Source organism: Heteronotia binoei, chromosome 1, assembly GCF_032191835.1.
Source record: "Heteronotia binoei isolate CCM8104 ecotype False Entrance Well chromosome 1, APGP_CSIRO_Hbin_v1, whole genome shotgun sequence".
Taxonomy (NCBI): Eukaryota; Metazoa; Chordata; class Lepidosauria; order Squamata; family Gekkonidae; genus Heteronotia; species Heteronotia binoei.
The window spans coordinates 47,853,849-47,881,082 of record NC_083223.1 but is presented as its reverse complement, the minus strand read 5'-3'; the positions used below and the strand labels follow the sequence as shown (position 1 = coordinate 47,881,082).

Sequence of the window (27,234 nt, the reverse complement as noted above, 5' to 3'; positions counted from 1 at the left end):
CATGGGCAGATTCCCTAGATTGCATGATCTGATTTTTTTTTAATGGAACTCCTACTAGAACTTCTGTAAACCAGTGACAAGTTTTAAATTTACAGAGCAAGAATGAATACTCGGGATCAATCTGTGCTAACTCTCCCCTGAGTGTGTATTAGGCATAGCTTCAGGACTAATCTGCCTAGACTTTACTTTTCAAGAGTTTACAGTAATCTTCAGGCCTTGGAAGTTTCCAAAAATGGTCTTTGGTTCTTTGATTGACTGCAGTCTTCCATCCGTCTTTGTTTGATATTTTTTTTACACAAAAGAGCCTACCTCCACATCCCAGGCTGTCCTTCCACATGTAAACCATCTATCTCTTGATTCCCTGTTTTTCTTTTAAAATTAACAAGTGATGGCTTTTGGTAGGCGTGATGTTTTTCCCTCTTGCCAACAAAAGCCTGTTGGATTTTCCCCAAGTCCTAGTGGTGTTGCTAACCCACTTGGAGCTGAGGGCTGCGTACTGTTCCGAGCTGTGTGTTGGTCTCTGCATAAGTGTAAATGGGAGCAGGGAGAGAAATAACATGGTTAAATCAAATCACCTTCAGGTCTGCAAGGAAGCTTCCTGCTCGTCTTGATTAGTGCTAAATCAGGAGTGTGGGCAGGGAGACTTGTGCAGAAGTTGGTGCCAAAGTACAGCTGCATTCTCCCCAGCAGCTGCATTAACAATCAATGAACTGTACCTGGGCAAATATTGCATTTTCTCATCTTTAAAATGTTGCTCAGTGGATCCTCAGAAAATGCATCAGAAGCACAGCCTTGAAGAATGCCAGTTCAATAAGTTGAGAAGCAAGTGAGCACTTGCCACATAAAAAAGAGATAGTCCTGAAATGTCCTTATTTTGAAGGGAAATTCTTATTTGCACCTTTGTCAGCACTTGTCAGATTTTTCTGGGATTAGCTGTTAGGGAATACTGAAAGCTGCAGAAAGCAAAATAGCGAGAGTTCACAAAAATGTGGTGGAATCCACCCCAGAGGTGATCACTGATAGGAATGGTTGTTTCTCTCCTGAACAGGACTGACAAGTCATCCAGCTCAGCTAACAAGGGGCAGAACAAAGGAGCTGGATCTTTGCAGCAGTCTTGTGGTAATTATTTTTAAAATTCTTATTTTTAACCCTTGGAACAATTTTAGGCCGGTGCATGGTCTTATTCTGCACGTGGTGAAACCAGCACATCGTCCCATTTTGGCATAGACTGCTGTTTGTGCAGAGCTGTTCCCCATGATGGAAAAAAGCAGAGTTAGTAACTCACAGGAAGTACCTAAAAGCAATCTCCTATCCCAGAGGCATCTCCCAGATCTTCAGAACGGATGAGTGGGAGACAGAAGCGGTGGCTTTACAGGTTAATGCGCAAGTCCCATTGTTTTCAGTTGCCCTTCAAGTTCATGTAAGTGCCCGTTGCACTAAAGCCTGGATGCTGAGCTAGTTGACCTAGGAAGGAGAGGTTGTTGCCATGAAAAGCAGTAAGCAGTTTTGGTGGAGCCACAAAAAAGGCTTGTGTGAAGATACAGAAGAGAGAATAAATGTGCATTTTCTAACAAAGTAAGGTATGTAATTTAAAAATCAATATTAATTTTTTAAAAATCTCTTTTCTTTTAGTATCAGGAGAGTCTTCGTCCGTGTCTGAGATGCCTGGATCACAGGTTGCCCCTTCTGCCAACATGTCTGTACCGATCCAACCTCCTGCTCCAATGCCAAGGAAGTCCCAAGTGGTAAGTAGGATGGAGTCAAGATTGTTCAGGCTTGGATTTGGCAGCACCTCCTTTAGGTAGTAAAGACATTGTGTGGCATTGGATAATTCGGAAGGGAGAAGGCAGCTGCTTCTCAGTTTAGTTGGTTCTCTGTGATCTTCTTTGTGGTCTCTGTACAGCTCTCTTTGTTTTCACTTGCTTCTCGCCCTTCAAATGGGAATGCACATGGGGTAGAGCTCAGAAATAAGGGGGGGGGGGGAGAAAGATGGATCACAGCCCATACCTCTAATTGTAGAGGCAAATGTTGAACAACTGCAGAGAAAATAGGCCCCTACTGGGGGGAAAGAAATCCCCCACATGGGACTCCTCCCCCTGAAACTGATCAGTTGGGTGGCAGTGGGACCTATGGGCAGCAAAGGGAGGTCTATGCTAGCATTGCCAGCAACACAGCAACAGCAGTTTCCCTTCCAGTGTGCACTGGAAGTGATATCCTCATGCTGCTGGTGACATGAGGATGGTCTGACTTCTACCATAGACTTTTTGCTCAGATAGCAGAACATTCCCATATTGCCAACAATGCAGTGACGTCACTTCTGCTGTATGCTGGAAGTGACACCACCACATCACTGGCATAGGCCTCCATATGCTGGTAGAACGTTCCTACCTCATACCATCCCACTGGTTGCCAGGAGTATCTGGCAACTGTAAGAAAAAAATCATTTGTATGCTATGGCAATAAAGCACAGTCTTCACCAAATTGCTAAAATCTAGCCTGCCCATCATATATTGATGCCATACTAATTCTACCCCCTTTTAAAGACTTAGAAGGATGTAACTTGTTTGTTAGGATTTCACTGTTATTCTGTTTGCTTCTCAATCCATGTCTGTTGTAAAACCGATCACATCCTAAGTTTAAGAGCTTTAGCTAAACAGATCTTATCAAAGCACCTTAGCGGCTTTAGTATAAGGCCTCAGCTAAAGGATATGAGCTAAATGAGTTTAGCTTAAACCAGGTCTGCTAAAATAGTCATTCCAACCTCTGCTATGGTTTCTTGTTCAGACTCATGAAAGAATTTCCCTAGTTTTAGCTGGAGATAGGAGAGTTGGGCGGGACAGATGAGAGTTACACAATTAGATTTTCTAGGAATACTGAATAAAATGTACACATATGCAATATTTTGTCCCCCAGCTGTGTATTATACTGCAGAGTGATAGTCAAAAAGGCCCAGGAAGGTATTTGAAACAACATGAAGTGAAACACAAGGTTTATTAGCTTTCACCAGATCACAGGCTTGGTTGGCAGTCTCCTTTACATGCTCCAAAAGGATCTGTATACATCCATCTTTTTCTTGTAAGCCATGATCTGTGTCTTAATAGAGTATTTGAATTGGAAACCAGTGTATACAGCCTTTTTTGCTATCTTTCTTCCTTGCCAGTGTATTGTGGGCAAATTGTCCATGTCCCAAAGTTTCTAGTGAGTATTAGAAAGTGAAAATGCCATCTTTTTTTTTCTGCTACTAGTGTGGGCTGTGATGTTTGGAGAATTTCTGAAAGAGTAATGAAAGATCTTAATTGGATGTTTTGGAAGGAGAAGATTCTTGTTGGTGCCAATGACTATGTACTTGGAACAAATGTCTTAAATAGTGGAGAAGGCAGCTGCCAGATTGCTGGAAAGGGCAAAGCACCAAGGGATGTTTCTTTTCTTTTGTTTCATCTGCACACTTTCCAGTTAGTTTTTGGGCTCAGTGCCATGTTCTGGTTGCTGATGCTTAAAATCCTGAGTGGTCTAGGACTCCAGTGTATCTTAAAGATTTCTTCATCCCACGCTGCCCTACTCAGATAATTTCAGCTGTTTTTATTTTTATCCGTCTTGGGGCAGGAGCATACAAATTGTAAAAATCTAAGATTTCAACAGAAGTACAGTTGGTGTTTTCTTCTTCTTGGTGGTGGCTGGGTTAGCTGGATGACTGTTTGATTTGTGACTATTTCTTGTCTAGTGACTAATTTTATTCTGTGTTTTCCTGTGAGTTTTGTAGCTATTGCGTCAACTGTTTTATATATAGGTTAGAGTGGACTGGAAATGTGGTAAATAAGCACCTCAAAAGTTTATTAATATACTTGACTCTCAGACTTGATATTAACCTTTGTGACTCATCTGAGAAGATCAAGTCCAGTACAGATGCAAAAGTATACATCACAGCATTTGAAGTTGTTACATATGCTTGTTGTATTATCTGCACATGTGGTGACAGACATGTAACAATATGCTGTGGCTGAACCCTTTCCATTTGCAGAAGTCCAAAGTGTGTACCTGTTGCTGGTGAGATCTTTTTGAGAGAATATTAGGCTGAATCCCACTAGTTTTCCTACTGGCCCAATCCCCCCGCCCCCAGGGATTGTGGAACACATGTGCACAAAAACCATCTGGGATGGGGATGCAGTTAGATGGGAAATTGGGACATTGCCCCTTTCTTGCCAGCTGAAGCACAAGTAGGATCTAAACCATTGGATATCCAGAAGGCAAAAGCAGTGTGGAAATCTTCCTAAATTGTTTCATACATAAGTAGGCATTAAAACCTGTTTGTAGTGATAGTGTTAGTGATAAAAAGCTGTGACCATCAAAGCATGTCGTGTGTTTTTATTCCATTTGCATACTTCAAGAAGCCAATACATCTAATATATGCACACATTTGTGGGAGGGTGGGGGAGATTCACGTATGGGCTGTTCTACTTACCTGACCAGGGCCTTTTTTGTATATTAGGCCACGTCCCCCTGAGGTAGCCAATCCTCCTGGAGTTTACAGTAGGCCCTGTACTAAGAGCCCTGTAAGTTCTTGGAGGAATGGCTATATCAGGGGTGTGTAGCCTAATATGCAAAGGCTTTCCTGCTACAAAAAAAAGGTCTGCCTGAAACACTTGCATACAAAAGGAAGCAAGCAGCTCATAACTTCCCTGGAGTTAAGCATTTCTATTCATCTGTCACAGTGTTAGTCTTTATAAAAAGGTAAAGGTAGTCCCCTCTGCAAGTACGAAGTTGTCCCCGACCCATGGGGTGATGTCAGATCACATTTTCTTGGCAGACTTTTTATGTGGTTTGCCATTGCCGTCCCCAGTTAGTCTTTATAGAAAATAATAATAAAATAAAGCTGCACTTCTTGTAATAATTTATCGTTTTCAAAACCTAGCCTGCTTCTTCAGATGCTAGTGCAACTGTTAGCTGAAAGCAAAGGGAATAAAATTGCTGTTGTATCTGGCGTAGGTCTTCATTGTGATTTACCTATTTTGTCTCTTTCTGTTGCAGTCAAAAACAAAACCCAAGAGAGTAAAAGCAATTTACAACTGTGTAGCAGATAATCCAGATGAGCTAACATTTTCAGAGGGTGATATCATCATAGTTGATGGTGAAGAAGATCAGGAGTGGTGGGTAAGTATTAGAATTTGCACCTTCGCAGGGCTTTCCTGGCATTAATTAGCCAGTACATCACTTACTGTCTCATTGCATACATAACACTATAGTCCATTTTTTGGTACAAAACTAAATTGCTAAAGCTGAAGAATTATTTTAAAGCAGTTTTACATGGAGAGTAGCTGAACAAAGAGAGACTTTCAACCCTTAACTCTGAAATTATTTGATGTCTTTTCCAGATTGGACATATTGATGGTGAACCTAACCGAAAAGGAGCTTTCCCTGTATCTTTCGTGCACTTTATTGTTGATTAAACTGCTCCTTGCACATGGAGAGACTTTCACTTCCAGAGTTTGTAAAGCCTTTTGACAGATATGTTACAAGGATTGTTCTTGAAAACTCACCAATGTTGACCATTATTGCAAGTCTTCAAATGGAATTAAGATTTTTTGTTTGCCCATAGGAAGTCTGGTTTATAACAGCAGATAAACTGCAAATATTCTCATGGTGAACTGGAAAGCCCTTAAAAACATCATACAGCAGGAGCCCAAATCCATGAAAAAGATGTGATGTGTATTTCATATATGTGTTGGCATAAAATCCTTTAAACATTTTCTCCAGAACCTAGATGTAACAGCTTCTCCCTTTAGCAAAGACATTTCTGAGACACACCACGGGGCTAGGTGTTCTAGATGAGCATAGAGATTTTTGACTGAACTGTGCTGCGAGTACATTATATCTTACATTGCATACCTTGTGTTTGTTTTGCACAGTAGGGGTTCCAAAGCCTGTGTTGAGGTACAGCATACTAGCACTGAAAACTCCCATGAGAGTCAATTTTCTTTGGTTTTACTTGGTACATTTCAAAAATGTGAGGACAGAAATTCCAGCTCTCTTGGAGCAGAATTAGTGAAGCCCTTATCTCCCCCCCTTTTTTAAAAAAAAAAAGGAAACGGGCTTTGCCATGAGGAGAGTTGAGAGAACTTGACTACCTTGTGGAAACACATGGGTTGCCCTTAAAAGAAACACTCTCCTCCATTTGTTTAAAGGGAGAGGTGCTCATATGCAGACATGATTACTATCTTGGAAGACACAATTCTCACTATGGATTTTTTAAAAAATTGCATGGATCAAAGAGAATGATGAAAAACACGCCTTAAGTAATGGTCCAAATGACAATCCAGGTGCTCATGAATTAATGTGTATACACATTGGGAGTATGGAGGAGACTAAGGGAGATGAGAGAGGTTGAACGTTACCAGATGGAAATGAAGGCATCTGTTCATGTACACCTAGGACTGGATTCTTGCAGGCTCTTTCAGCAAGTTGCAGCAAAAATTATTTTTATTATAATACATCGGAATGGCAAGCATATGCACTTTTTATGCATGGTAAGCACATGCTTGCAGAGCACCCTCACTCAGGCAGAAGTGCTTCTCCTTTTGCAACACCTTGAGCCTAAAAAAGCCAAAATCTGTTGCAGATGCAACAACTTCTAAGTCTAACAACCAAAACATAGCAAAACTTTCATTTAAGTTATTATAACTCCTGTATTTCTCTGTTAATACTATATTGACTCTAGTGGAGACCTAGACTAATAATCTGCCCCTTTGTAAATGGAATGGAAAAGATTAATCAATTCCTTTATAAGCAAAAAATAAATAAATAATGCAAATGGGATGTATGTTCCAGCAGAGGATGCAGAGAACTAAATAAGACTGGGAAATAGATGACAAACAAGGGAAGTGTTTACCTTGGAATTCCCGTACTCCATAACTCTGGGAGGGCATTCTAAATCCTTTGGAATTATACTTTGCCCTTGTAGAGTTGAAGCAGAGCCTAGTCCTCTAAAAGAAGGGCCTTCTCCAGCTTCCCAGGCCAGATTGGAAAGAGCAAGGAAAAACCCTTAAAACAGTAAGATGGAACAAATATAGCAATTCCTAATGTTTGGCACAGGATAAAAAATAAACCATCTACCAAACTGGAAAGAATTTGGAGAGTACAGAAAAGACATCCTTACGGGAACCTGCCTCTCCTTCCTTAAAACAAAAATACAGACAATGAGGCAGAAGCATTAAGCTGGTCCCACATAATATAGTTGCAGAGAAAATGTTTCCAGAAGTCACAAGAAATGTGTGTTCATGGCAAGAAAATTTCATCCCCAGACTCATTCAAAACCCACAAAAGCAGTGTGGCCGCATGGTTTACCAGCTGGGCTTGGGAGTTAATGGTGTCACTACCATCATCCCAAAGCTGGCAGCCAGAAAAGAAAACATGTTTGTTTTATGGTAACTAATAAATGTGTGGCATTAAAGTGGTTGTCACACTTCAGCTTCCCTCTTCAAGGAAGGAGGGACCTCCAAAAGTGGCAGAATTAGGTCTAAACCTTTGGGAGAGTGGTTCCATAGGTTTCATAGACCAGAACAGTACTTTACCTCAGGCAGCTGAAGATGATGTCTTCTATAACGGGGAATTAAAAGGACGCAAATAAAGCCACTGATTTCAAACAGCTGTGCTATCCAGATAGAAAATAGAGAGCCCTCTACTCAACCAACATGTACTAGTTCTTTTCCTACTTGTGAACTGGCAAAATGATAGTAATCATTTTGTTATCCAGATAGTTATCCAGGATAAATACAGTGTCTGTTTTAAGTAGCTCATTGAATATAAACCGGTATCAGTAGAACAAAAAGGGTAGCCAGCATCAACAGTTGTGATAGCTGGAAGAAGAGGGGAAAATCTTTTAGATCAGAATGTTGGGTTACACTGATGACCGTGGACTTAGATTGGAGCGGGTTCCCTCATTAAGGCAGTGAGAACTTTATTCAGGTTCCTTGGAAAACAATTTCACAGCCCCTAAAGAACCAAAAATCCCCCCCTGAAATCCTTTTCCTAGTGGTCCTTTGTTTTCCAGGAACAGGATTTCAGGAGGCATTTTGAGCTAACATGGGAGGCAGGAAAATTACACCCAGAAGTGGAAATTCTCACATCTGCAGAAACACTAGTTAGAATCCAAGCCATTGACCATCCTCTCAAGAAAATGAAGAATCTGATCCTGGAAAGTCAACCAGATAGTATAAAACTCCACCCAGTTGATTCTTCTTCTGGAACTCTGTTACCATATTTCTCTGAGGAACTATAACCAGTTGATACGCTACCCTGCTTCTTTGGCACTAGACAGAGCTAGTCTGGAAAGATAAGAAAGGCTGTGTGCCCTCCCAGTGGTATGTGTGTGTTATGAATTACTTAGAATTCTCTCTGTGAGGCTGTAAAAAAGAGCAAGGCACCACTTTAGTGGGAGATGATTAGGTCATTCTTTTTGTAAGATAAATATGCCTTCCAAATAGTTACAATGTTGTTTTGAAAAACCCTTCCATGTGCACATAAAATTGCATCGTAGGCAGTGGTGGTGGGGAGTATCCTTCATTCAGTGTTGTACTATCTAGTAGATGTCCTCGACTTGCCGGAAGTCACAATCCGTTCAGCAATCACAGGAGCAAAAACGGACATTTAGTAGGCAGGAATCTCACTTTCCAAACAAGAGCCTGTTGCCACAGGAGTGCAATAGGTATGCACTGCGCACACACAAGACTGTCTGGAAAGACTTCAGTTTTCTCTGAAGGAATCTTTTGATGATTTGATGGAAATATTACCTTTAAACCTTGAATCTTCTTACCTCAGAGTTTGTAGATATGAGGTTCAACTTTTGTATACTAAATATACATTTAACCTGTATATTTTATTTCATTCTTAAGTTGTTTTTGAGGCAACTACACTTTGTTAAAGGAAAATACGGCAAAAATTATCAGTTAAATAAACTAGGTGTTCATTGCCGTTCATGAAATTCTGCTCACAGTCCCTGTCTTACAAAATGATGTCTAAACTTTGTACTGTATTTCTCTCTCTTTTAAAACACATAGAGATATGTTCGCACTCATAAGATATTGTGGTGAAGTAACAGAGCAGAGAATTGATCTAAATGCTCACTGTATTAAGATACACACCACTACCTTGCAAGCGTCTCCATCTGCTTGCTAGCTCACACTGGCTTCTTAATATATACACCAGACCACGGTAGTTACACTGTTAATAATTGTGAATAGATTTCATAATTCGGAATTGACAATGGAATATTCCAAAACATAGCAACATCCTTTTACTGTTTGTATATTGTGATATTGTAGCAGGTTTTTTTTTTTTTTAATGTTGCCTATGCTACCAAAAAAAACTGCACTGGTAGCATAGGATTAGAATACCACTGCCCAGGTCACACTGGCTTTGATCACAAGTTTTGTGACTATCGTATCTCTAGATTTATCAAGAGAAATTTGAATTTCTGACACAGAAATTATGTATATATTGACTAGCATAGGTTGTAATAGATGAGAGGAAAAGAGCCAATTGGTATATTTATATTGGGAAAAGAAATATGCTGGATCTCACCCTTTATACTGCCGTGCTGAAATGGTACATTCAAGGCAACTCGTCAACTGTGTGAGTACAGTCCATTGGTTTATATTTGAAGCAAACCCATTTTATCATACACTGTTGCAGTGTAATGGGAACAAACTGGAATGTTTCAGAATTCTTGGTTTCAAGTTTTAAAAGCTATGTCTACATATTCAAAATTCCCAGGACATATATATGTATATTTAGAAAGAATAGTTTCCCACTACAAGTTTTATTCAGATGTTGGTGAATTTGGTTTGGCTTTTAACGCTATTTTGTATGTTTCTATCCTTTGGTAAACTATAGAAAATAAATTGGCACATTATTTTGCACAGTTCACTTAATGTACAGTATTTTTAACACAGAATCTTACAGCTAACGTGCAGAGCTGTCTTGGGGAAGCTTCTCTGGCCATCAGATTTCATACTGAAGTGGATCAAAACAATCACATAAGCTAGTTCTATTCATCCAACATGGACTAAAGTCCACCGGGCACATCTAAGTTCTCGGGTATGCCTAAAGATAGCTATCTCAGCCTCAGCATCAGTGCTTTTAACTGTCCTTAAAAACCCTTTGAATACCTTTGAGTATTTTCTCATTGTTATGTGATGGCATTGAACTTGTACCCAAGACTTGACCTTCAGATCTATGGCATTTTGTCCTTTAAGGTAGAATTAAAAGCTAGATATTCAGGATTGTGGATTTGTTTTACAAGTGTCAAATGCTAAGAATTCCATTTCATGGCTGACAGTACAGGATGATATTCAGCAGACTTTTAGTGGGCACATTACAAGATGGCTGTTTATTTTAAAAAAGGAGCATAAGACACTTAAAGTACAGCTCAGAATGCTACTTGAGATGTATAATTTTGATGTGATGGTTTGACTGTTTTAGTTGCAGAGCAACTGTATACATTGTATAACCTAAATCAATTCTTATTTTTAGTGTCTGGATGCAGTGATTTATAATTGGAGCATGATTAATTTTACTTCTGTTGAACCAGTCAATTGACTGGGAAATAAACTACTTTTAAACCTTATCTTGACTGTCCATGTGTATATAAAATCTTTGGTGAAAACCATACTTTGTCTTAAGGGCAGAGTATCAAATCTTTTTATTCAATATTCACTGTGAATCCCACATATTTTTAGGACATTGTCCAATTTTGACAAATGCTATTAAGTCCAAACTGATTACCTATTTTATGTATGTTTATTTACTTACTAATAACTGCCTTTGTTCCCAATGGGAATCCAAAGCGGCTTACATCTTTCTCTTGTCTGTTTTAGCCACACAACAACCCTGTGAAGTAGGTTGGGCTGACAGTATGTGTCATAAGAACATAAGAGAAGCCATATTGGATCAGGCCAATGGCCCATCCAGTCCAACACTCTGTGTCACACAGTGGCCAAAAAAACCAGGTGCCATCAGGAGGTCCATCAGTGGAGCCAGAACACTAGAATCCCTCCGACTGTTGCCCCCCCCCAGCAGAAAGAGTACAGAGCATCACCACCCCAGAAAGAGAGTTCCATCAAATGCTGTGGCTAATAGCCACTGATGGACCTCTGCTCCATATATTTATCCAATCCCCTCTTGAAGCTGTTTACGCTTGTAGTTGCCACCACCTCCTGTGGCAATGAATTCCATGTGTTAATCACCCTTTGGGTGAAGTACTTCCTTTTATCCATTCTAACCCGACTGTCCAGCTCAAGGTCACCCAGCAAGTTTCCGTTAAAGAGCTGGAATTCAAACCTGGGTCTCCCAGGTGAACCTCTAAGCACTACAGTGTAGGAAAGTCTATAAATTGTGAGTGACTTCAAACACGCAGTAATTAATCAGCAAGATCTATCATACAATATTTTTATTAGCATATACAAAAATCTTAGCAAAATTAAGATTTGATATTTATGAGACTGAGCATATCGTACAACATTGAGTCTTTGCTATGCTCTTATTATTATAATAGCTTTCATCTTCCTTCAAGGAACTTAAGGTTCCACACCTGGTCTCCATCCCATTTATTTGCACAACCACCCTGTGAGGTAGGTTTGGTTGATCAAGAGAACGACTGGCCTGAAATCACCCCATGAGCTTCATGGCTGAGGTTTTTTTTCTTCATCACACAGATTTAGCAAGCAAGTTATATTTACAAAAAGCAAAACAAAACCTTGCTCCTTTGAACAGTATGTTCAAGCGGTTGTTTAGAAGTTCACATTTGTTCCATTCAGAATCCTTGCTTTGATTTCTGTTTGCTGTACAGCCACAGCAAGTGGTACTTCCCTCTCCGTATGAGATGCAGCTGCAGAAATTCAGGGCTTCTCAGATGTCAAAACTGAGTCAAATGCTGCTGATAATACCTTACAAATAGCTTGTGCTTGTTCCTGTATTTGAGAAAACATGAGATGCTTAAGTTTTGTTTGCTGCATGTCAACACATAAAAGCATTCAGCCTTCTAGGATCCCTTCTCAAGGTTTTTGTTACTGTATTTAGACGATATGCTCAGTTTAAAGGTGAAGAGTGCCTATTGTGTTGTCAAACAATCAGGACAGCCCAGGAATGTGACTTAAGTGCAGTCCAAAGTACAGTTAAACCCTTCTAAACTTTCTGAAGTTCTAGGACTACAGTGGCATTAGAAAAGTGTAACTATGCTTAGGATTTTTCTGTTGGGAATCTAATGCTATTTTTAAAAACCACTTAGGCTTGTGTGGCATATGAAACTGTTCTTTCTTACTAGTAAAACAACACAGTTCTAACTACAGACCAGATTTTCTTCTTTGTCAATATGCATTCTTGATTGTTTATACTGAAACTACAGGGTACCCACTACCATGAACTGGAGCTTGAACAGCAGCCAGCCATAACAAATTTTTAGCACAGAGCATGTTTTAAGTCGTTCCCCAGCAAGCTAAAACTTTTTACTCGTCAACCTTACCAGACTATTACACTGGTATATCCAAAGGCTGTATTCTTCATAGTTTGCATCTGTCGTCTTCAGAGCCAGTAGACTCTTCCCGGCCCCCAGGCCATCATCGTAGCAAACCATCCGCACAATCAGGTAGAGTGCATGTCTATGCAAGACATCCTGAAAGGTCCACATATCCGTTTTAAGCTTCATGAAAAACAGATGTGGCCTTCAAGACAATTATTAGCAAATTGTCATTGGGAGTTTTAGGGAATATGGCAGAGTAGTTCCACGTTTTATTTGCCAAAATGAAATAATCCTTTTATTTATATATTTGACCACCAAAAGTCAACTCACTTTTGGTTGCACAGAAGACACTGAACTTATAAAAACCAGTGTAAAAGACCTCATCTTCCTGCCCTGCAGCCACTTTAACTCCCTGCCAAAAATTTCTGTAGGTGTGTTTGGGGGCGGGGGGGGGAAGCAATTTCTGTTGAATCACCCTAAGCTATTCCTGGGGGGTCCCCTGTTCTCCAGAAGCAGTATTTCAAGTAGTGTTTGGTCAAAAGTCAGCTCCCTCTTTCCCCCAGTAAAGCATGTCTAGGCAGGAGCCGAGCTATTGGCATTGCTTCTTCAGCATTCAAAAAGAGTGCAGGTGCTTCTAGTGATGGAATGCAGATATTTTGATACCTCCCCTAAATTCACAGGATCCTCATTGCTGTCAGATGGCCATCTAGCCTCTGTTTAAAAATCTCCAAGGAAGGAAAGCCCACCACCTCCCGAGGAAGCCTGTTCCACTGAGGTCTTAGGTCTTTCTACCACAAACTTCAAAGGAAACAATTCCTACAGCTCCTGTGCGAATATACACTGAAGGAAACAAAAATCCCAGGGAAAAGAGGAAAACCAGTTTGGAGAGGGATAGTCAATGTTTGGCTGTGATTCTTCCTAGAAGGGCAGTTGCACAAAGACATGCAAATCTCGGTAGAGCAACCGCAAGCTATTTTCTCTATGTCTATGCACCAGGGGAAATTATAAGGATGCACGTCTTGAGATTGAAGGCCAAAGAGCAGACTCTTGCTCAACAGTCGCTTTTCCCCCCACTGTATCAGATCTGAAATAGATCAAGTATACCAGAAGCTTTCATACCACTAAATAAGTATCCAAATAGGTGTCTCAGCATGTCAGATTTTCAGAATCATTTGCCTTTCCCATAGCTAAACCCACTGCAAAGGGGGGACTAGAGAACTCTCAAGATTCCTACTACGGCCAACAAACAGGATTTTAAAAAATAATTACTTACATACTGATCTAAAGTTGTGACTTTAATACCGTATTTGGAAACACCCATGATGAATTCTTCTTCTCCAGGCACAAAGGGTAACCTTCCATCTTGCTTTAAAGAGACAAACAAAAAGTATTACATGCACACACATCAGCATAAGTGATTAATGACTAGCCCTTTGGTTGGCGGGTTTAAACTTTCAGTTCACAATTCTCGGGCCTCTGCAATGGGTTGGTACCAAAATAAGCAAATCCAGATCTTGAGCATGCTGAATAAAATCTAGAAATTTCTCAAGTGAGACTGTGAGCCAGAAAATAGCTTGGAGAAGTCCCTGGAAGAAGAGAGAAAAGAGCAGCCCACAAAGCAGAGCGCCAAGAGGAACACTTCACACCAATCAGTGTGAGATTTCCATGCCTACAATACACATAATTGAAAGTAGAGGGGAAACAGGATACAGACCTTGCTGTAAGTACAAGCTAAAAAATGGCTTTGGCCACTGGCAGGCCAACTGAGGACAATTACACAGCGTGAAACAAAGCACTCCAGGTCTCATCACCTTAGAAATGTCCTGCTGCTCAGGTGGCAATTGGAACCTACCAGCTTGTTTAAACACTTAAACAGCTGCAGGATGGATGAGATTTCCTGAAGTTGAAGGATGGGGGTTTTTCTTTGAAGAACCTGTCAGGCATTTACAGGTAGCTTTACAGATCGCTATGCAATCCTCCTTCAGGGGGATAGTGGATGCAGAGCAGCAGTTTTTAAACAGGAGCCACACTATCCCTTGTATTGTTCCTGCTTCCCCTTTCTAAATTATTGTTATAATCTTTATCTATATTCCACCCATTCCCCAAAAGGGCTCAGAGCGGAGCACAACATGAATAACAAAATCACAATAAAATCAACATAACAATAAAACAGCATAACAGTAAAACCAATTTCAATATACAGTCCAACAGAATAGTTCAGCAGGACCAGATGGCACAACAATACGATGCAGCAAAACAGCACAGTAGGATAGTACAGTAGGGGAGGCCAACCCAAGTAACTCTAGGTCTGTTTGCAGTTTTAACTTAGTTAATGAGATGACTTACTCTAGAAGGAAGTTGCAAAATATGAGAACAGAGTGCTCACTGTGCACCCTGAAGACCTTGTTCTGTACAGAAAAAAAGAATAACTAACTAGAACGTGATGGCAAAAGCATTTGGGAAATGCAGCCCATGAAGGTACTGCATCCAGAACAGTTTCAGAAGGGGATAGAAAGGTGATCAGAAGCATTTCACTTTCCTTCTTCCTTCGTGTTCATCTAGAAAAGGAACTGTATTCTTATCAAGATACCAAACACAAGCAAGTAGAAAAGCTGCACAGCTATTGCCTTGCAGAAGCACGCACAGTGTTTATACACAAATGAATCTGAATGAGCTAAATTATAAAGCAAATTGCACAGTAACTATGCAGGTCACTCACATCTGAAAATGTCCAACTGTAACAGACAATTCTTTGCAATATGTTTCCTGAGGCACATCAAGTCCTGAGAAAAATCTCTATATAAAATGAACGTTCTAGATCCCCAGCCCAGCTTGCTGCTTTATAATAATATGGGAGTCTGGCAGGAGCCAGAAACCAAATTCTGAAGAGCAAACTCTGTTTACTTAAACCATTTCAGAGGCCACATTTGGCACACAAAAGTATAAAAGGTGACATGCGCCCATTTAATCTGTAAAAATATTGACAGAAAGTCTTTACCTGTGCAACATCGATGTAATTTATTAAGTCCAGCGGTCCCTCCAAAGTCTTGCTTTCATCGAGCTTCAGGTTTTCAATGGCACCAACATATTTAATTCTAAATTCCGCACAAGCATCTGAATTGCTGTTACTTTGACCTATAAAGGAACACATGTTGAAATAATTCCAGAAGGGTAGCCATGTTAGTCCATTGCCAGAAAATATTTTAAAAAGTAAGTAGTGCCTTAAAAAATTTTTTTTAATTCTTCCAGCATAAGCTTTCACATCACCAGATGCATAGTTGCATACAAGAATTCAAACTATACTTTCAAGGCAACGCAAGCTAGAATTAGTGTGTTATTTTAAGCTATGCTTAGGGTACACACTTGCACAGTTTATGTTTGGCCTAGGCCTTCTCTATGTCCAATCATTGGATTTCTCCATTCACCCCTTGAGTCCAACTAGAGGCAGCAGGCTAAAACGACTTGAACTGGTTTGCAGGTGCACGACCTAGTAAGGAGAGGTCTTACAGAAATCCACAAAAAACACACTATCTTTTGGAACAAAATCAGGCCACAGCTTGTATTGATTACAAAGCAGGAAACATTGGCAAAGCATAGGGGTGGATCCTAGGAAATCAAATAGCCTGCCTGCTGAGAAAAAACCCAGCAGTAACAAATATCCTTGGTGTCACAAGGGCAGGTGCCTTTAAGCGGTTCCAATTTGCCTGGGCTGGGCATCCCGCATGGGCATCCTTAAGGAAGTCCCCCAAGAGGGGGGAGGTGGACACACAGGCCATCCTCCCCCCCCAAAAAAAAAGATCCATCCAGATGAGCAGAGCTACTAGCTGTGACAGAAAGTGAAAAACCACCGAAAACATCACTGCATGGAGCCTGCCAAGATTTGATCTGGCCAATCCCCCAGATGGCTCCCACCCAGATGACGTGGGGCCAGTCAGTGTGGTTGCCAAAGGCTCCTGCCTTTCGACTCTTTATACCAAGGTGAGGAGGATCTCCTAAGCCCTTTTCTGCCTGCACAGCAATCTGGCCCCTTCAGGTGAGTCTTGGCCGCATTTATGTTTGTTAAACTGAAACATAAACAGCATCCAGATGTACACCCTATAAGTACACTGTTGCAGCTTTTAAATATTGCAACAAACCACATGCAAACTGTGACCTGGCACTAACCCAGCTTCTTGCTAGGATCTCATGCTCTCCTCGTGCCAACTAATTTCTTTCACTTTGCCCACACACTGCTACTGAACACAGCATGCAACAGTGCCCCATTTAAGCAAGTTCCAATGTACTGTGACAGCTTAAATATTGGCAAGCTGAAGTGCAGTGGGGAAGAACTAATCCATCAGTTGCATCCAGATATCATGGCAAATTGGCAGTGGACTGAACTAAGTTTTCAATCAAGCACCTCTTGCAAAATGAGGGAGATGAGCACTGCAACAAGCTGCGCTCCTGTCCAACTGCAGTTTAGTTACAGCTTGAATGCAGCCTGTAAATATGCTGTGATCGTGAAGGGAGTGCCTACAATCCACCCCAGAATGAATCTGTCTGCCACATTTTTATTCCCGCTCAAGGTAGTGCACATGCCCTCCATTTTATCTTCACAACTACTCTATGAGAAGAAGAGCTGGTTTTACACCCTGCCCTTCACTACCCAAAGGAGTCTCTGCTCAATTTCCTTCCCTTCCTCTCCCTACAACAGACACCCTGTGAGGTAGGTGAGGCTGAGACAGCTCTGAGAGCACTGTGACTGACCCAAGGTCATCCAGCTGGCTTTATGTGGAGAAGGAAATCAGATCAGAGACCACCACTCTTAACCACTACAGCAAGCTAGCTCTCACGGTAGGTTGGGCTTCACGGTAGAGGGGATTTGAATCCAGCTCTCCATGCTATACCACACAGGCTATGTGCTATGGGCCAGATCAGTCAGCTTCCTAAGAATCTCAGCTTTCATTAAAGTAAATATGAAAGCAAAGATATGCTTGAAGGTGTGTGGGCAAAACTTGATAAGATATGTGGACCAAAGTGAAGACTATCTGTGTGTGTTCCTGCCTGGCTCATTGGAGCTGTAAGGACTGAGCATGGGGACTCAGGAACAATGGGCAGCAGGATCCAAATATCTGTTGCCCTGATCCAATCACAGGCCCCTTGCTGGTTTGAATGATCCAATGGCGTGCTAGTGTGGGAACCTTGAAGTGTATATAAGTTGGCCCCGTTGGCCCAGTGTTTCAGTCTTAGAGTGCAGCCCTATATTATGCTGTACTGAAATAAAGAGCTATGATCACTACCACCTCACCTCTTCCTTGCGTTGAACCCAGTATATTATACAATTGATATAGCTTTATCACCTGAATGTTTATCTGTTTCCATGACTAGTTAGAAATAGAATAACTTATAGAAACTAAAACATTGCAAAACAATGAAATCGTGCAGTTTTATGTACATACACTTTTGTATCATATAAAATATGAACACATGAAGTAATTTATAAACTACACAGGCTCGCAAAGTTTGGATTACCCTGTCACAGTTTTGATTATTTTCTCCTTTTTAGTATCAAAAGCACACAATCCTGTATATAACCATAAGTTGTTTCAAACACTGAACCACAAACATCCCTAGAATTATAATGTAGTTGCTTCAGGCCTTCACTGGGTACATACCTGAACTTTTTGTGGAATCTGTATCTAGGCTAGCAACAGTACTAGATCTTGAAAGCCCTCCGAGACTAGAATCTACAGACTAGGCAAGAGAAAATAAATGTGAAAGTATTGTTAAGTTACTCAGTTAAATTGATTTTGTATGGTATGATCAGACCCTTTTACAGGATTCACCAATACCCACCCAGCAGATAAGGTGATGACAATGTCACAAGAATAATGGTAAGCTATCAACATGTCCAACTACATGGGAAAATCCTACAATTACAACTGGACTGAATCTTCCACATTACTGAAACCAACTTACTGTATATGATTTCACAAATCCTTTAGCAAATTAAAATTTCTCCCAAGCAAAGCAGCATTCCTCCAGTTATTTACAATCTACTTTTTCAATGAGAATTTAAGACAACTTTAAGATAATCAGTATCTTCTTAAGTCCTCTTTAAAATAAGCATATAGTTTTAAATGGGGCCAGTTTACTTTCTAAATCAAGATTTGTAAATCTGAAACTGGATTACTGTGAGGCTGGATAAGAAATACCTCTTGATCACTCAGGTATCTGCATATTTCACAGCTGGCACATTTGAGAAATATATTCTCATCCTTAATCCCATAAAAGAAACATTTCCAAAATCATGATCTTGTGACTAGATTCACCTTACCTTACTTTTAGTGCTGATTTCACTGCTTTGCGAACTGCTGCTACTATGCCGTTTTTTCCCTTTCCTGAACATTATTTTATCAGAGACCGTGCTGTCAGGACAAAAAAGCAAGTCACGTCTGCCACACTTTTAAACCTACAATCCTTAAGATTAAGGATTAATCTTTAAGCATTAAACTTAAAAAACAAAGTATGTTATTTTCATGCAGACAATCCTAAATATACATACGCATATAGCTACTCCAATTTCCCACATAAAACACAGAGCCAAGCTACTGATGTCAAAAGCATCTCAAAGCCTAACTTCAGCAGTCCTACGCTAATTTTAATGCAGACACTCAGCAGATGGGACTTCCACAAGTGGGAAAAAAAACTGCCCAAGGCATCAGAGGTCCTGTCAAAATAAGAATTAAAAAACAACAGCCGCGGCCAAACCCCACCAGCTTCTCACAGGTATCTCTTACCCTCCAATACCGCTTCAGCACGCTCACATCACTCCCACAGCCCCGGCAACAGCAGAGAAGGGACTGAGATGAAAGCAAATCCCTCTTTCTTCTCGGCGCCGCCCCCTTTGAGGATGACTTCCGCTTCTCCGGACCTTTTTGGCGTCTCCACACCGGACAACGTCTGCACGCAGGCGCAGAGGGGCGGAAGTGCGGTCTGCAGAGACGTTTCCGGGCCTGATGGGAAAGGCGGCTCGAGAAAAGGAGAAGAGCTAGGCTCAGCCAGGTGCAACGGCCGGCAAAGGGCGCGCGCTTGGCCGCGTCTCTCTTCGTTCCTCGGAGATGTCGGCGAAACGGAAGGCCGACGCGCTGATCCCGGCCGAGGAGAGCGACCAGCTGCTGATTCGGCCCTTGTGAGTGACTGTGGCTTTCCTGGAGGTTGTTTGTAGGCAGGCGTTTCTTGGGGGGGAGCATTAAAGGCTGTTTATGTGCTTTTTTGTTGTTTTCCATTATGGGGTGTGTGTGTATGCATGCATCTTCTCTTTAAGATTGCTACCTGCTTGGAGGGGGAAAGGTTGTGTCCCTTTAACACGGATTAAGTGGGTATTAGAACAAAGTTGGAGTCAACTGACACCTTTAAGACCAACAAAGTTTTATTCAGAATGTAAGCTTTCGTATGCTCTAAGCACACTTCAGACGAGGAATCAGGTACAGTGAGCAGAGCTAGGCATAGCTGGTAGGCGGTGGTTTAGATCTATGTTATATATCTATGGCTATATGTAGCTCTGCTTACTGTACCTCATTCCTCATCTGATGAAGTGTGCTTACAGCAAACGAAAGCTTACATTTTGAATAAAATTGTGTTGGTCATAAAGGTGCAGCTGGACTCCTGCTTTGTTCTACTGCTTCAGACCAACATGGCTGCCCACTTAGTGGGCTATTATTTATCCGGTGATGTTGTTTATTCCCATCATAGTATGAAAAACTTCAGCTGCCCATCTCCACACATTTAAGTCTTTTAAAAGGATTTTATTTTCCGGGCTTCTTGGCAAGCCTGATTCTCTCACATCTTCCCCCTTCCCCTGTTTCTGCCATGTTAGGCCTGGTCTATACATACAGCCGAATGAGGTGATGGAGAAGGGTGTATGTAGGGTCCCCAAGCCACCACCTGCCATCCCCAGAAGCTCTCAGGATGGGGTGAGAGGCAGACATGATGTTGTGATACAGATTCACATCATGCTGGGCTATGTGCTGATGTGACTCCTGGGTTTTTGCCCAGACATTATTTCCACCATTCTTGCATCAGCCCCTGGGATGGTAAGAGGTAGGCAAATGCCCCCCTGAAGCAGGTAAATGGTGTCCCTAGCTATACTGAGTCAGATAGGGAAATCTGCATTTTTACTGTTCCCCTTCAGCCACCCATGAACAAAGAAATCTCTACAAATTTAAGAATGAACATATTTGCAACCCTTTATATGCTTGCTTGCTAGAGTGTAACAGACTCCAGATATCTTTGTATTGGCTCTGACAACACAATCACTACACCTAACAATACAAGCCATACCACTTCATTTGTTCATTCATTTGTTCATCTTCCATTGTTATATTTGCCATTGAGTGTCAACAGATATCAGACAAACAGGTCAGTCCACATGTAAAACAATAAATGGGCATAAATATTACATCAAAAATCAGCATGCTCAAAAATCAGTGGGAGAAAATTTTAATCTTCCAGGTCATTCTGTTGCTGACCTAATTGTGACAGTCTACAGAGAAGCTTCAAGGGGAGCTGATAATGTGAGATTGCTGAACTTGAATTCATTCACAAATTCAGAATCATGGACCCCACTTTCAGGGCTAAACAGACATACAGGATTCTTATCTCACTACAGATGTTAATTTTCCACCCTTAGGCATTTCCCCTCTAACCAAGCTGATTACAATGTGCATTGATCTCTACATTCTGTCTTCTTTCACTGCAACACCTGTCCCACCTTCTGGCCAGAATATAAGGACTCATGGATCCCCATTTCCCACTTGTATCTGACAAACAGAGCTTTTATTCTTGAAAACTGACACACACACACTCTAAATTTTGCTGGTCTCTAAAGTAATATTGTACTTGAATCTAGCTAAACTCCGGAAGGGTGCCACAGTTTGTCAGATCCAACAGAAATGAGAGTTTTGTGGTGACCCCAAGACTTTTTGATGTTTTATTGGAGAGCAAGTCCAGTTGAACATAGTGGAACTAAACACACCTATAACCAGGCTGTATAGATGCAAGACATAGAAACTGTGGCAAGTTCTGCTATGGTGCTGTGTTATTGTAGTATATTATCAAGCAGCTCTGGAAACTTATTTCTTGAATGAACTAGTGCTATTTTTAAGTGGGGAGCCAGTCTGAAATAGTAGAACAAAGTAGGAGTCAGGTGGTACCTTTAAGAGCAACACAGTTTTATTCAGAATGTAAACTTTCATGTGCTCTAAGTACACTTCAGACAAGAAATCAGGTACAGTCTGATTCCTTGTCTGATGAAATGTGCTTGGGGCACTTGAAAGCTTACATTCTGAATAAAAATTTGTTGCTCTTAAAGGTGAAACTTGACTCCTACTTTGTTCTAGTGTTATTTTTGTTCTGGCTAAGGTGAGATAGCTGTAAAGTTCCTGTCAGGTAAATTAAAATCCAAATCTAGTCTTTTTCCGGTCATTTAACAAGTAAATGACAGTATTCATAAAGCTGACTTTGGGTGTTGCATCAAAACTGTTGGCTACTTTTCTATTTGTTGTTCAGCTTGCAAAGGAGACAATTCACAGTGTTTTACTTGTTTCATGTCCTCCTTGAAAATGGGTGGAACTGTGATGTTGATTTTTAATGGAAATTTTATTGAAATTGTCCTGAATATATGTACACAATTTATGTACTGCCTCAGTCTGTAAATGAGATATCACATTGTATTGTGTCTTGCAGCTTTCTGGGCTCTCATTGAAAACAGGCTTGGGGGCTGAGCTAGTTAGATCTTGAAGAATGCTGATTGTTGTTTTGCACATGCATGCTGACTTTTATTCTGTGCTTCACTGTTGAAGAAAATATATTACATTTTCTACTTCCCTCTGAAAATGGGGTGAGCAGATGTTCAAACTTGAAACACAAGATGTCATTGCCCAGTCTCATTGCAGCATCTCAGTATTCAGTGGAGATTTCATGTTAACTAATTAAGTTACAGATAAGCAGTGAGTTAGATCTGTTTCCCCTCCACTGAGTGAAGAATTTTCTATTGGAGGAAGGACTTCTTCCTCCTGCAGCAAGGCTCTCACACTGAAATGGAACCATAGGATCCATCCCAGATTGCAAAGCTATCGGATATGACTCAAAGGCCTCATTTCACTTGCCAAGTAAAAGCTGTTGTTTTTTTTACTATGGATGGGTGATTGTGTCAGGAAATTACTGTGGCTTTCTTTTCACACAGGGGTGCTGGGCAGGAAGTAGGAAGATCATGTATTATCCTGGAGTTTAAAGGAAGGAAGATCATGGTAATTGTTCATTGTGCTAAGTTATTTACAAATTTTCTTTGTTCTGAGTTGCATATCTGTTGTATGTAAGTTCTTAGCTGTTCACTCAGGTGTAGTGTTAATAGTTTGATATGTCTTAATTTACTAGAATATTGTGTTCTAGAGAAAATGATAAGTGATAGACATAGTGTATTAAAACATATCCTGAAATAAACTTTGTTACGTTCAAATATTAGCAGACTGTATGGTGAAGTCCTTGTTTTAGTGTGATCTCTGCTTAAATTTATGTTTGACTGTAAATACCATATCCAGCTGTATCACCTGTGTACCATCTGCCAACAATATACTTTTCCATCATATAGATTTAATGTTTTGTTTATGCACACACACTCCATGTATGCATTTGCAAGTGCTGCCAGTACATCTCCTTGGAGGCAGATTGTTGTGAGATAGACACAGTGAATCTCCAAAACATCCCACCAGTGCAAAATTGGAGAATCCCAGTTTCAGAACATGGATGTTCTGTAGTGCATAAAGAAGCTCCATTTCTGTGCTGTACATTCTTGACCAAAACAGAGTGGAATCTATGTATGCAGGCATTTTAGTGGATTGATTGGATTAAGTATTTATACCCCCTGTATGAAGTACAGCCAGCTTTCAGCTGGGGGAACCTCCATGTAAGACACGGAACATCTGAAACACTTCAAAGATAATATATTGAAGCACAAGACATGTAATGCAAATAGCAATCATCAGTTCATTAGTCTGTATTATAAACCACTTGCTTGTTTTGTTTTTAAAAAGCATTCTGATGTGTGTTTTCAGCTTGATTGTGGAATTCATCCTGGCTTAGAAGGAATGGACGCTCTTCCTTATATTGATCTGATAGACCCAGCTGAGATTGATCTCCTTCTGATTAGTCAGTAAGTTTCGTGTAGATCCATGCAGAGGTCTTGGGGATTTGCTCTGAGCATTTTATTAGCCGGGAGGCAAACTGTATGTGTAAGGAAGGGCAATTATGTTCTCAGAGACTTGATAAAATTCCAGGATAAAGCCATTAAAACCTGGTGCCTTTTTTTGTTTTATTTTTCCCATGTTCTTTGTAGCAAGTTTAACATTTTGGAGTGAGATTGGTTAGTCAATACTTCTCCTATTGTGCATAGACATCTTAAAGACTGGTATTTTATTAGATATCTCAAAGATTGGTATTTTAGTGTCTTGGTGTTTTACATAGTTTGATTTCAAATCTAATATTTCAGTTTCCACTTGGATCATTGTGGAGCATTACCATGGTTTCTACAAAAGACGAGTTTTAAAGGCAGAACTTTTATGACCCATGCGACAAAAGCAATTTACAGATGGCTTCTTTCAGACTACGTCAAAGTTAGGTGAGTTAAATAGTTTTCACAGCTCTTTTTAAGTTGTGGGGAAAACAAATGATACAGTAATTTGAACAACAGTTTCCTAGTGATCCTAGTAACAGTGTTGCCTGAGAGGGGCATTCTTTTCTTAAAGCTACAATTGCTGCTTTTGTTATTTCATTTTAAAATTTTGGTTTTGGTTTTTTTGTTAGATTTCAGTTTTTTTCTCAAAACTGGACTTTTCTTGGGTTTGTAGAAATATTTGTTTTGTTTGTCCTGATTTATGTATCCACAGATGGGGCCATGTTGAGAATTAGATTTCTGTAACCAATCAAAAATGCCTAGTGATCAGGATGACATTTTTCCTTATTGTCCCTTACAGCAATATATCTGCAGATGACATGTTGTACACAGAGACAGATCTAGAAGAAAGCATGGACAAAATCGAAACTATCAACTTCCATGAAGTAAAAGAGGTGGCAGGAATCAAATTCTGGTGCTACCATGCAGGCCATGTTCTGGGGGCAGCCATGTTCATGATTGAAATAGCTGGTGTGAAGGTATTTCCTTAGTACTCTGTAGAAATTCAAGCAGGCTTCTGTCACTGAGTGCTTATTTGTATTATTTTATGATCTTTGGGATTAAAAAGTAGCAGTAGTTGAGGGAAGGGCATGGGGAGATTTTCATGCCATCATGTGTTTTAAGTCACACAAAGGTTAAAAGACTGGTATAAAGGACCATTGGCTGTGGTAGCTCTGCTATGTCTCTGGAAGGGCATTACACTCTACTGATCTGTAACCTGCTGGTAATCCCTGGCCATGAAGAGGCACGACTGTGCTCAACAGGGGCGAGGACTTTTTCAGTCCTAGCCCAAATCTGGTGAACGCTGCCTGATGACACCAGGGTCCTGCAAGATCTTTTATAGTTCTGCAGGGCCTGTAAGGCAGAGATGTTCCGCCAGGCTTTTGATTAAGGATAGCAGTGGTTGCTGAGCTGGCATCCCTTTCTCCCTTCCCCGATGCAACATCCAGCAATTTGGACTAGAGGAATTTTAGCAGGACATCATCAGGGTTTATAATTTGTTTTTATTCTAACTGATTTTATTGATTTTAATGCGTGTATCTATTATATATTCTATAATAAAAGCCCTTTTGTCTTGGCAAAACAGAGCACCCTGTTAGGTTGAGACTGGGTGGGACTGTGGTGCATCAACTTTGGACTGTCAAACCATCAATCAACTGCTCTTGCATCGCATTGGCTGACTCTGCTCTCCCCAACCCACTACTGGCCCCAGAACAGATGAGGATTGACCCTCTGGGGAAACTGCTAGGCAGTGGCTGCTGCTAGGCAACTAACCTTGCTTCTCTCAGTAAAAAGCAACCAAGCTTGGTCCTCTCTCAGTAAGAGGTGGTGGTGGGGAGGCCTTTTCAAGTCCTGTTTTGGCCTTTGAGAGAGAACTCATTGATTGACTCCACTCCTCTCTCCCATCTGAGTGGCTGTTGCTAGCCAGCCAAGATGATTCTGTCAGTCAAAGGCAACCAGCCTTGGTTCTGGCAGTTTATGGCTCTCCCCACTCTTAATACCAGGGTCCTCGAAATAACAGGGGCAGCATGTTTGGAAGTTAGCCGCCCTGAGCCTTGTTGTTAGCCGCCCTGAGCCTGCTTCGGCGGGGAGGGCGGGATATAAATAAAAAAGGTATAAATAAAAAAAAGTTACAACAGAAGGATAGAGAGTAGAAAATTCCTTTCAGTGAGCAGAACTCACGGTGCTTTGGATACAACTCAGTATGTGAGAGGCTGTGTGGTGTAGTAGTTAAGAGCAACATACCCTAATCTGGAGAGCTGGGTTTAATTCCCTACTCCTCCACATGAAGCCAGCTTGGTAACCTTGGGTCAGTCACAGCTCTCTGAGCTCTCTCAGTCCCTCAAAATAATTATAGCTCTTGCATAGTGCTAAAAGAGAGAGAGCTATAACTTAAGGCTGCCAGACAATCTTTGGATCTTCTGGCTACACACAATCAACAAAGATAAAAGGGTCAAGCTAACCTAAAAGTAAATATTAACACACACACACACACACACACACACACATATATATATATATATATATATATATATATATATATATATATATATATATATATATATATATATATATATAATTTATTTTGATGGTGTATACAGTGGTAAAGATTAAAAACAAATGGCCTGAAGATCAGACTACATAGAACATCAACATGAGCTTTAGATAAGCTTTATATAAGCTATAATTTACATATAGAGTTGATGATTTCACATACACAGTGGATAAAAATATCAGATGACCAATAGGATCATATGTGTTTTGGCCTCAAGGGGCTTCCTCAGTGATAAATAATGCTTTTATAAAGGAACACACATCCAAAAGTAAATTTATATAAATTGAAACCAGGTATTACTTTTTCATGTTGTGCGGTTGTTGAAAATGTATGCAGTAGGCCATGGATAACTTATCCCGGTGACTGTACATGTGCAACAAAATCTTCAATAATAGAATTTGGTATGAACTTTCCTAGGTCTTTGGATGTGTGTCATCAACCAAGAATTACAATAGGGTGGCCATAGATATAAATATATATGTTTGATAATATTTATTTATTTTTAAGTTTAAAAGGTAAAGGTAGTCCCTGTGCAAGCACGGATTACTGACCCATGGGGTGACATCACATCATGACGTTTATTTGGCAGACTTTTTACACGGTGGTTTGCTATTGCCTTCCTCAGTCATCAACAGTTTACCCCCAGCTTAATCCTTTTAACATTGTCAGTAGATTTTGGGCTGAGTCAAACGATAATTAATTTACTCAATATGCATTGTTTCTTTATCAAAGCTTTTATACACAGGTGATTTCTCAAGACAAGAAGACAGGCACTTAATGGCAGCTGAAATTCCCAATATTAAACCTGATATTCTTATCATTGTAAGTCTTTGTTTACTCATGGCAATTTTGATGCTAGTATTAGAATTTGGTCCCAGGGTATGGTTGGAAGGCGTGTGATCCAGCAGCTTTGCTGAAGTCCTAATAAATAAGGAGCCTTGAGCAGAAGAGACAGCATAC

General features: G+C 40.5%; 3 protein-coding genes across 4 annotated transcripts in view; 2 read left to right on the top strand and 1 right to left on the bottom strand.

The window, feature by feature from the left end:
- ASAP2 (ArfGAP with SH3 domain, ankyrin repeat and PH domain 2) overlaps positions 1–5,799 on the top strand; it is a 128,696-nt gene extending 122,897 nt beyond the window's left edge. Inside the window, exons 25-28 of the mRNA XM_060234071.1 lie at positions 1,049–1,119; positions 1,639–1,745; positions 5,026–5,148; positions 5,370–5,799. Of these exons, the coding sequence (XP_060090054.1) occupies positions 1,049–1,119; positions 1,639–1,745; positions 5,026–5,148; positions 5,370–5,444 (376 nt within the window). The 3' untranslated portion in view covers positions 5,445–5,799. The remainder of the gene's footprint in view (positions 1–1,048; positions 1,120–1,638; positions 1,746–5,025; positions 5,149–5,369) is intronic.
- A 5,626-nt stretch (positions 5,800–11,425) lies between these two features.
- On the bottom strand, positions 11,426–19,478 carry ITGB1BP1 (integrin subunit beta 1 binding protein 1). Its single transcript, XM_060234211.1, has 7 exons — positions 19,288–19,478; positions 18,825–18,915; positions 18,163–18,241; positions 15,507–15,643; positions 13,782–13,874; positions 12,512–12,661; positions 11,426–11,960 (listed from the first exon to the last, which is right to left on the bottom strand). Exons 2-7 carry the CDS (start codon positions 18,894–18,896, stop codon positions 11,889–11,891), a joined length of 603 nt encoding a protein of 200 aa, XP_060090194.1. The 5' UTR covers positions 18,897–18,915; positions 19,288–19,478; the 3' UTR covers positions 11,426–11,888.
- Positions 19,392–27,234, top strand: part of CPSF3 (cleavage and polyadenylation specific factor 3) — a 28,613-nt gene continuing 20,770 nt past the window's right edge. Inside the window, exons 1-6 of one of the 2 annotated variants that reach the window (XM_060234165.1) lie at positions 19,392–19,679; positions 22,734–22,797; positions 23,602–23,699; positions 24,036–24,164; positions 24,520–24,697; positions 27,007–27,096. In XM_060234165.1, the coding sequence (XP_060090148.1) occupies positions 19,609–19,679; positions 22,734–22,797; positions 23,602–23,699; positions 24,036–24,164; positions 24,520–24,697; positions 27,007–27,096 (630 nt within the window). In that variant the 5' untranslated portion in view covers positions 19,392–19,608. Of the gene's footprint in view, positions 19,680–22,733; positions 22,798–23,601; positions 23,700–24,035; positions 24,165–24,519; positions 24,698–27,006; positions 27,097–27,234 lie in introns of those variants that run through there. The other variant, XM_060234174.1, reaches the window with a different exon arrangement.

Excerpts from the sequence above, each read along its gene's own strand:
- ITGB1BP1 (XM_060234211.1), bottom strand. The coding sequence starts at position 18,896 with ATGTTCAGGAAAGGGAAAAAACGGCATAGTAGCAGCAGTTCGCAAAGC. Across the intron at positions 18,242-18,824 it reads AAATCAGCACTAAAAGTAAG|TCTGTAGATTCTAGTCTCGG; the intron begins GTAAGGTGAATC and ends TCTCTTGCCTAG. Across the intron at positions 12,662-13,781 it reads TCACAACTTTAGATCAGTAT|GATGTCTTGCATAGACATGC; the intron begins GTAAGTAATTAT and ends TGGACCTTTCAG.